This window comes from Mus pahari, unplaced genomic scaffold (genome assembly GCF_900095145.1).
Source record: "Mus pahari unplaced genomic scaffold, PAHARI_EIJ_v1.1 scaffold_13376_1, whole genome shotgun sequence".
NCBI classification, from domain to species: domain Eukaryota; kingdom Metazoa; phylum Chordata; class Mammalia; order Rodentia; family Muridae; genus Mus; species Mus pahari.
This window is the reverse complement of record NW_018392339.1, coordinates 2,342-13,308: the sequence shown is the minus strand read 5'-3', so window position 1 is coordinate 13,308 and position 10,967 is coordinate 2,342. Positions and strand designations below refer to the sequence as shown.

Below are 10,967 nucleotides of genomic sequence, written 5' to 3'. Positions count from 1 at the left end.
TGTATTTCTTTGAGTGAGTTATTAATGTCCTTCTTCAAATCTTCTACCACCACCATGAGATATGATTTTAAATCCACATCTTGCTTTTCAGGTGTGTTGGGGTATCCAGGACTCGCTGTGGTGGGTGTACTGGGTTCTGATGNTGCCCAGTGTTCTTGGTTTTTGTTAGTAAGATTCTTACATTTGCCTTTCACCATCTGGAAATCCCTGGTGTTAATGTTCAAGCTGTCTCTGGCTGGAGTTTGTTCATCCTGTGATTCTGTTAGCCTCTGTCAGCACTCCTGGGAATCCAATTCTCCCCTGTGTCCCTGTGGTCAGAGCACTCTCAGTAGGCAAGCTCTCCTCATGCAAGGGAGATGTCCAGGAATCTGGAGCTCTGATCCTCCTTCTGAGTCCTGGGGTTAGAGCCCTCCCTATAGGCTGACTCTCCTCTGGTGATCCCGAGGACCTGCTGTGTAGAGGGTCCTCCAGTCTGCTCTGCTGCCTCTGCCTTGATCTCAAGGACCTGCTGTGTGGAGATTCTTCTGGAGCGCTCAGTGGCCTCCACTGGGGTTAGGAAGAGATATGGCAGGAGTGGCCCTGACAGACTGGAACCCTGCCTCTGGGTGGGCTGTGCTCCTTTGTCCCTGTTCCTGCTGGCACAAGCCCTACCTGGACTTTCTGGAGTTGATTGTGCTCCATTCACCTGTGATCCGGAGGACCTGTGGTGTGGAGATTCCTCCAGAGGGCTCAGCTGCCTCCTCAGTGATCCTAAAATAGAGTGAGCAGTACTCAAGGGACTGTGGGGGTGTCCGCCAACTCCATGCCCTAGGTGACCCGGTGATGGCTCAGACCTGAAGGGACTTCTACCCCTGGTCAGGCCAGTTCTCTGCTTGCCTAGTGCTGTCTCAGGTCCTGTGCATGATTGGATTGGAACAAAAGTTGTGTTCCATTCACCAGTAGTCCTAAGATCACTTGGGCAGTCCACTAGGGACCTTGGGGTGTCTGCCAACTCCGTGGTGTCTGCCCTAGGTGACCCAGTGCTGGCGCAGACCAGAAGAGAAAATATTTCTTATGTTATATTTAAAATTTTAAAGGAAATTATGTCAAATCTGAACAGTTAAGTGTATTCTAACATTTATACATTTTTGGTATACATAGGTCACAAAAGAATTCAGAGTGTTCTGGTATGTGCCCTTATTTAATAAAAATACAAATATTACTAAAATAAGATCCTTTATACAGTTACTATGGAATAAAGAGTCACATGAGATATGTCTGAATAAAGAGCAGAAAGCATAGGGACAACAAGTTTTGAATTTGTAGGACTTCTGAGATATAACTTGGCATTTAGATTGACATCTGAGAATTAAACATAAATGGAAAATCTCTCACATTTTACTCCTTACTTGGATTCATTAGTATTTTGTTTCATTTCAGAATTAGCAGTTAGAAAATACAGCTGAAGACAGAGGTACATTCAAAATTACAAAGAGTCTCAACATAAGACAGACAGAAGAATGTAGCAGTTTTTATTTGTTTAATCTGGCTCATTGCATGTTCTCATTAGCTAACAGCTCTGCAATGATCTGTTATCTATTTATTGCCAGAGGTTTCTTCAGACTCAGAGTTTTTCTCAATGCTGCCTTTACTTCCTTGTTCCTTAAGCTATAGATGATGGGGTTCAGCATGGATGTCACCGCTGTGTAGAAAAGGGCCAAGAGTTTGTCCATTCCTGGTAAGTGGCTAGACTTGGGCCTCAAGTAGGTAATAGATCCTGAGCCATAGAAGAGAGTGACTACAAGTAGATGGGAGGAGCAGGTGGAGAGAGCTTTATGGCGCCCCTCCGGTGAAGGCATCACCAGCACTGCAACCAGAATCCTGACATAGGAATAAATGATCAACAAAAATGGGCTGGATATGCAGAGAACTACTGCCACAAAAATTGCAGCCTCATTTTGGGATGTATCTCCACAGGCAGGTGCCAGGACAGGTGGAAGGTCACAGAAGAAATGATCTATCTCACAGGGTCCACAGAAGTTCAAGGAGAAAATAAAATTGGTCTGTCCCAACCCTACTATACATCCCATTCCCCATGAAACTATTGCCAAATGGGCACATACCCCACGACTCATTCGGGTTGCATAGTGAAGTGGGGAGCATATGGCCATGTAGCGGTCAAAGGCCATGGCTACCAATAGGCAGCACTCAGTTATACCAAAGAATATGAAGAAAAACATCTGTGTGGCACATCCTTCCTGAGAGATCCCTCAGACCTCACTTACAAGGTTCTGCAACATCTTTGGTATGACAGAACAAGTGTAGCCAATTTCCAGGAAAGACAAGTTGGCAAGAAAGAAGTACATGGGAGTGTGTAGGGCTGAACTGGTGCAGATGGCAAGGGCTATGAGTGCATTTCCTGTCAGTGATACTAAGAACATGAGGAGGATGAACATGAACAGGAGAAAGCGTTCTTCAGGAACCTCAGAGAACTTGGCAAATGCAAAGTGTTTGACAGACAACTTGTTCTCCTGCCACAGAGAGCAGTTGACATTCATCTCCTGAAAGAAAGGACAGCTAATCATTAGAACCATTTTTGCAAATGAGAGAAATCTATCCTTTTATTACTGTAAGAGCATCAATTACATCAGAGACAGATTCCTTCTCTGAAGTCAAAGAAAAAATATCAAACCTTAGAAAAAGTGACTCATCCTCACCGATTTTCATATCTTATCCTTTCTCTGTTTACATCAGGTGATTTTCCAAAATGTACTGAGCATTGTACAAAGTGTACAAGGATTTACAGAAGATGGTGTATACTTCTAGTCTCAGCACTGATGAAGCTCGGGTAGAAGACTTATCATGTGTCTGAGTTCAGCTACATGTGTTGAGTAAGCTATCATAAAATAAGAAAAGCAGTGTTAATTGCAGCTCTGATTTTTACCCATTTTTCTCATTAACTAGTTCTCAATGTGACTCAGAAAAGCTGACCTACCCACTCATCTCTGTGCTTTCCTGTTGCCTCATATACAGTCTCTTCAACCATTCTCTGTGTGTTTGGGGTCCAAATTACTCTGTATTGCTCTCACTAGAATTTAGATACAGGCATTAAAATTAGTATTTCTTCAAGTAAGACTCATGTTTTTGTGAAAGGTAAGTAAAATAAAATAAATCCCAGCAACCACATGGTGGCTCATAACCATCCCTAACAAGATCTGATGCCCTCTTCTGGAGTGTCTGAAGACAGCTACAGTGTACTTACATATAATAAATAAATAAATTTAAAAAAGAGAGAGAATAAAATGAAATATTTTTTTAAAAATTCAATCAATAAATGATTCCTGTAATGCATGTAATTAAAGGTAAGGCACATCTTGATGTCTGGGAAGTAATAAGGTGATAAGAGAAGCTTCTTAAGATGAATAAGCTGAGACACTGGAGAGATGCAGGGTCAACCAAACACAATTGTAGCAAGCACTTCATACCACACACCTCAACATGGCAGCTGATTTGTGTAACATAATAGTTCTCATCATGTTTCCTTAGTGAGAGTACCATAGTGTGAACATTAAATTTCTGTTTTCTTAATATTATTCCTGATATTCTATGTATCAGGCTATTAAGTTGAATAAACAAAAAAGAAGTTAAAAGAGATTGGGCCTTGGCATGTAGTCCAGGCTCATCTCAAATGCATAATTTCCCTGCTTCAATCTTTTGAATGCTGGAAATCCAGGAGAAAGTCACGGTACCTGACTTGATAGAAACTTCTTCCTAAACTACTATCTCAACAGACTTTACATTACTATCTCATTAAATTGCTTATATTTCTATACACATAGTATGTATATACTTCATTTCTCTTTGCTCCTTTTCTCACAGTGCAGCTGCTATGTGCTTGCTCGGTTGCTTACATGAAAAACTGGTCATTCCCAGCACAGCCTTGTCTGTTTTCTGGATATCATCCATCTCTTCTGCCTATAGTTACACTATGCTTTTCACACTATAACTGCTACAATAGCCTTTAGCACTTTGGTGGTGTCTACTCATTTCTTTCACAATGTAGCTTTATACAGAGACTGAGTATGGACCTGAGTATGGACGTCATTGTTATTATCATTATGTTTACCATCTTTACCAATCCATAAGTTCTCTTGAAATAAGAAGTTCCAGTGTCTAGCTTACTCTGGCCCCTTAGGTATTCTGCCTGTCCTTGCCCATTATATCCTCTGTAGTTGAGTCGCATGAACCTCAAATTTTGAAGATGCAGATGACTTATTTTTCTCTCAGTCTGATAACTTTTCTCTTCAAATGAGGTGATCCTTTTTTTTTTTGTAGGGTATGTGTCTTTGCTGAAGTTTGGGTTTTCCTACCAAAACTCTGAATGCACCATATTTTTTTCTGACAAGGGTAGAATAGGAAATATCACCAGCCTGTTAGGCACTCCCTCTATTCTCTTGACATAATAAAATATCACAGGTTATTCTATATTGTATGTGAGTAGACCAGATCATGTTTGATCCACAAGTCAAATGTGGCTTCAGTGTTTCCAAATTATTATAAACATGCTACCCATGTTCATGAACACATAAATGACATGTTCCTATATGCTTGACAAATACACATGTGTGCCTGTATATTCATGCAGAAACATGGACACAGACTAGCACAAAAGAGTAGAGCAAGGGGGATTGTGTATGAGTTAAAATGTTCTTATAAACAATCATGCAGGGTAACAGCATTTGTGCATACTCTGCTTCTCCATTTGGTCACTTACAAAAGGGGCTGAGGGAAAAAAAACCCCACATATTCCCCATGAGGGTACTGCAGTGAGAGTTAAGTTAATTTCCCAAATCACTTGTTGATCAGGTTCTGAATTCTTATCAGCTACATAGGACATGAACATGTGTGTATGTCTACCCAAGCCACTTTAGATTTATGTTTGTGTACACTCTAATTTAAAGAGTTTCACACCATAATCAATTATCTTTGTTCCTATTCAATAATTGATCACAAGATTATTTTTCTATTGGGGATAATGGAAAACATACAAACAAAAAGCACACACAACTTTCTATTCTAGGGAGATATAGCTGTATATAATAGCGTATTGGGTTTATTAGCTTATATATACACTTATTCAGGAAGAAATTCTAAAGATATAAGGACTGACTTAAAGCTCTGACTACTATGACCTCTCAGAGGACTTTGTTCTTATAAAAATTTGCTGAAACGCTGACAGTTCTGTTGTGATGCACTTTATACTTATACAGTCTGCTGTACTATATTAAATTAAGGCAAAACAAAACAAAACAGAACTCCAAATAAACAATTCCCCCAAAAGCCAACACAGAAATGTCTATTTTTTAATCTGAAAGATTTTTTAAGCACCTTGTTTTTCATTAGTATTTTCTGTATTTGTATGGGTAGCTCTCTAATTGGTCTTGAGAATGTGGTCTTGCCTCTCTAAGGTAAATTTCCAGAAACTTAGCTTGAGACTCAGAATGTTATATTTTCATTTCAATTTGTGTGATAAGAAAGAGTATCAAGATTCTTGAGAAACAAGTGTGAGAACACTGTGATGTATGGATCCCATCTGCCTCTCATCTCTTACATTTTCTTGACCTAATTTTGGATTCACTACTTCTTTGTAAACATTGCAAGTCCTCCTCACATTTCTAGTTGAGCTATTTGAATGGTTTCCTACCAATAATCAGCTCTATTTCATACATAGACCTTCATTGTTATTAAAGTCAAATGTGGAGTAAGCACTTGTAAAAATCTGAAGGTTCATACCACAAGGTGTGTGTGTGTGGTTTTTTTTTTTTGGCACCTGTATATATACAAGAGATGATGCATGATATGAGAGGACCTTGAAATCTTACTGCCTTGGCATGTATGATACCTCACATAGCCTAGACCCCACTCTAAAGATCTCTCTGTTTTATGAATGGAACAGTGGGGGAAAAACCCCACAGTTTCCCCTGTTGTCAAAGGGGTAGAAAGGATCATTGGTAGGTTCAGTGCCTTATCTGATCTTTTAAGGCTGCCACACACTGTTAAAAAGTGTTTCTGAAACCCTGCAGTATCTGTACATAGAAAATTTCAAGTAGTATTAATCTTCAGTAATATATGGTGACTACTTCTTATATCTATAACAGCACACACAACTTCTATACATTGCTCAGGAAAAGATTATCAGAAGGTTCACCACTGACTTCAAAGTTTCCTTATATCACTCACCTAGTAACATTCATACATCGAAGTGATACTTTAGCTCAAAACAATAGAGACTGTATGATCACTTGACTAGATTACAATGTACCATGTCACCTGAGTAGGACACTAATAAGTGAATACCAATTTACTATGAAATAAGTCATTAACACAACACACAGCTGTTTTCTGAGAGGGGTGCTAGACTCTTTGTAAACATTAATAACCATCAAAGAATTTAGTAATTAGAATACCAAGAATGGAAAAAATATATTGAGTATCTGATATCCTTTTATATACTACAATTCACTTTTCTCAGGCCTATTCTTAATAAATTGACTGTGGCACCTACCTCAAATGACAGTAAATGAAGATATGACAAGTGGTTTCTACTTCTGATTAGCCACTCCTGGGTTTCTGTTCATCCTTTCTTTACAACATACATGGAAAACACACCGTCCCATCTTCATCTCAACATTGTACTTAAAAGCTTTGGTCCAGAAACGATGCCTGATATCAAGAAAATTGTGTGTCTCAGAGGAAAGCACCGTGTCCTTTAAGGCAATGTCCAATATCACACACACACACACACACACACACACACACACACACACACACACATACACACACAAATAGATACACTCACACACCCTTATTTCACTATTCTCCCATTATATGCATTTTCTCCTTTCCTGGAAAACAATGAGCTTATATTATACTAAAAATCTTCTGTCTTCTAAGTCCTTTTTTCTTTTACTCTCACCAGGAGACTCACAATCTCTTCTCACCAGTGAGTTTCAGGAGGCTTCTCATTGCCCTCCTGAGAGTCCTTATGGATAGCTCTGTGCAGAGGAGCTGAATTCTCCAACAACCCTTTCCCCTGAGAAATAGTGCTATCATAAAAAATCTGAATCATTCCATCTACAATGAAGTATTACAATAAGCTAATCATCTTTTTACTAAATCAAAATTGCCATACTGATGACAAAAACTTGACATATGGTCTCCTGGAAAATAAGTATTATAAACCACAGCATTTGTTCATGCCTAGGCACTCTGAGTTTCAAGTTAAGGTGATGAATATTGTATTCTTATCTTGTTAGTGATAATTGAGTAAAGTTTTCATTCACATTAGGCACATTTTTCACTTTATTTTTTTCTTCCCCTTGCCACTGTATCGACCTATAGGACCCATGTAAACTATCCCTGCCATTTCAGTTCACAAACTGTCCTCTGATACAGTCTCCTGGGATTTTTATACCAATCATGCCCACCACCACCAGAGACCCTGATCCCTAGCTCCTCTGAGCACCCTGAGACCACTGGTACACAACAGCCAAACCTAGGTGAGGACTTACAAAACATTCATTTGTTCAAGGATTATATTTCATGAGCACTGATTTAGTCCTCATAACTACTTTAGGTATATTCAGATCTTGTGTTTCTACATTAAACAGTTTTGATATCTTTTGTTTCTAGGACATTGTGCATATTATGACATAAGGGAAATATTACCATACAAGAACAAAATTAACTTATTTTGTTTTTCATATAATAGTATAACCAAACAGATATCAGTATAAGGAGAGTAGAGAAACTACAAAACCATTTGGAATCTACCAAGAAACTTTGGAGAGCCTAGTCAATCATTGAAAGGATCAGGAAGTAATTTGAAAGTTTCTAGAATTTAATTCAAGTGAACAAACAACTTTCACAAATTTTAACAAATGCACAAATGCAATCCTGAGAGAAAATTCTCATATAAACCTTGCATAAGAAGAACTGATTAATCATGAATTAATCATGAGACTTCGGTTAGGCAGACAGGGAAGTGCTCCCCACCATGGCCTGAATTGTGAATATCGAAGAATAAGTAATATATGAAATTCATCAAGCCTTCTAATGGGAAGGTCTGGCTCAAATTGTTTGAGGCAACCAAGGCTGAGAGAGTCCCTTCTGGAGTTGATATTGTATTTCAACAGTATGTAGGGTTTTTATGTTTGTTTGTTTGTTTGTTTGTTGGTGGCTTCCTCAAGGCACTAGTGTTTGCAGCATCCAGTTTTGACATGATGGCTTTTTTTTTTAATTTTTATTTATTTATTAATTATTATTTTCTTTATTTACATTTCAAATGCTATCCCAAAAGTTTCCTATATCACCCCCCACCCCTGCTCCCCTACCCACCCACTCCCACTACTTGGCCCAGGCCTTCCCCTGTGCTGGGTCACAAGACCAAGGGGCCTCTCCTCCCAATGATGGCCGATTAGGCCATCTTCAGCTACATATGCAGCTAGAGATTTGAGCTCAGAGGGTACTGGTTAGTTCATATTGTTGTTGCACCTACAGGGTTGCAGCCCCCTACAACACCTTGGGTACTTTCTCTATCTCCTCCATTGGGGGCCCTGTGTTCCATCCAATAGCTGACTGTGAGCATCCACTTCTGTGTTTGCCAGGCACTGACATAGCCTCACAAGAGGCTGCTATATCAGGGTCCCTTCAGCAGAATCTTGCTGGCATGTGCATTAGTATCAGGGTTTGGTGGCTGATGATGGGATGGATTCCCAGATGGGGTAGTCTCTGGATAGTCCATCCTTTCATCTAGTAGGTTGAGTGCCTTAATTTCTTTGTCTTAGGCTCCTAGTGCTAAAATCAAACAACAGGACCATCAGCAATTAAGAGAAGAAGAGGTTTATTTCATCTTACAATTTTTAGTTAGTACCTCATGCAGGCGAGTCAGAGAAGGAAGTCAAAACAAGAATCTGGAAGTAAGTATTGATGCAGAAGGTCATGGAAGACTGCTGCTTACTGACTTATTCAATCATGGTTTGCTCTGTCTGCACCCAGGACCGCCAGTTAAGAGGTGATACCACCCATAAATTAATGGGTCTTCCCACATCGGTTAATCAAAATAAATAAATAAATAAATAAATAAATAAACAACTTTGCCCACAGTTAGTCTGTCCGACCCATTTTCTCAAAGTAGGAGCACTCTTCCTAAATAATTCTAGCTTGTGTCAAATTGACATAAAACTCAACAGCATAATTTTTCACTTAAGGAACACAGGGGCATCAGGAGTATATGTAACAGCTATTTAATGAGTCAAAATCTCCCACCACCTAATAGCTTATTTAAAAGCATTTTTGCATTAAAGGTTTCCTGCTAACTTGGAACCTATATAAAACTGATCTAATTATGTTTCAACCCTGCCTGGAGGCATAAAGACAGGTACATCTCTTACATGTCTCAACATGTTAGATTTTTATTGTGAAATTGTCATCATCTATATATTTTCAGTTTGTTTTTAGAGATGACACCGAATGAACTTATCTTTCTTTTCCAGATCTTCTGAATGTTATCACTGAGAGAATTATCTGTGTTCAGGTCAATGTTCTTCATGAAACCTTTGCTTTTTGTGTGTTTATCTGCTATGATTTATGACTAATGTCAAGTATTTGCCCTCTCTGTTCCTAAATGCATGCTTCTGCAATGAAGTCTCTCTGCAATTGCTTTCATATCTTCTTTATATAAGTTATTAACATATATTACCCAAGAAAAGGCTTTTAAGAAAATGAATTGGAAGAAAGTAGTCTCAAGCAACTTAGCCTATGTGCTTTGCTTTGTGAATTTGAAGGAAGGACCAATGAACTTTGAGAGTTTTAGAGAGCTTTATATGGGAAGCCTCTCCCACTAATTGACCAGAAGATCTTTTATAAATTATAAGAATGTGGATACCACTGTCAGAATACCTACTCTTATTTCTCTCCCACAGACTCCACATGTGAAAAATCTATCCCTATGACAACAGTTGATACATATATTCACCTATATTCATGTTAGGGAACCTTGAAATTGTGTTCTGATTATATAGAGACTAAAACATATATCAGTGAAGGCAACTATTCCATGAGAATCAGGTCTTTAATCTTGACTTGTTCAGAGTAAGACCTTTATTCTAATTTTCATAATCCTTGTCCAGAATGTGACTTGACAGCCTAGAGTTTTTTCATATTAAAGACCTACCTGTACAGCAGCAGTGATTACAGTGCACCTTCCCAGAAGATTTTGCTCTTGGTCACTCTCATGCCTGGTGATAATTGTTCTGTTGGGAATATAGGGACCTCCAGGTCCCAGTTTGAGCTGATATAATTTCCTTCTTCAATGACACACTTCAGTATCCCCTGGCTCTGGGCAAAGCACTCACGTCTGATATTTGGCCTTGGATTCTAAGATTCATTTTCAGAATATATTACTTCTGGAACTCATTACCTTCTCAGCCTAGGGAAATAATTGAAAGAATGAGCAGACAAAAGTTTCAGAAGTGAGGACATAATAACCATACATTTTTCTTTTCCTCATCTCTCTGTACTACAAACTCTCTAGCTGAGAAAACAATATTATTTTTATCAACTGCCAAGTTGTTTTTTTAAATGATTCAGTTAATAATTCACATGGCTTTTATCATGGTAAACATTTAAAGTATTTTTGAATGATATAGTAAACTAAATTTCAATATAAAATTCGATTTAAAATAATTCATATTTCACAGTTACCTTAAACTTGAAGAACAAACATTCAATAATAAGAAAAAAAGCAAAGATAGATAAACAAAAAGAGACCACTTTTATATTTGGAAGTAATTCCCTATTACTTAGATCTCTTAAATTCTTTACAAGTTTACAGTTTTCTGAAGAACTAAAAATGTGAAGTTCTTTCTGATACAGAGATAGTGTTGATATACACATGGTACTGAAGAGACGGTCTATGCTACTCTGCA

The 10,967-nt window shown here is 38.4% G+C and overlaps 1 protein-coding gene across 1 annotated transcript; it reads right to left on the bottom strand.

Annotated features, from left to right (window-relative positions):
• Window positions 1-1,571: 1,571 nt before the first annotated feature.
• LOC110314958 (olfactory receptor 10C1-like) lies at window positions 1,572-2,564 on the bottom strand. The gene is given in 1 exon segment (XM_021189140.1): window positions 1,572-2,564. A coding segment is annotated over 1 exon segment (993 nt).
• Between the last annotated feature and the right edge of the window lie 8,403 nt (window positions 2,565-10,967).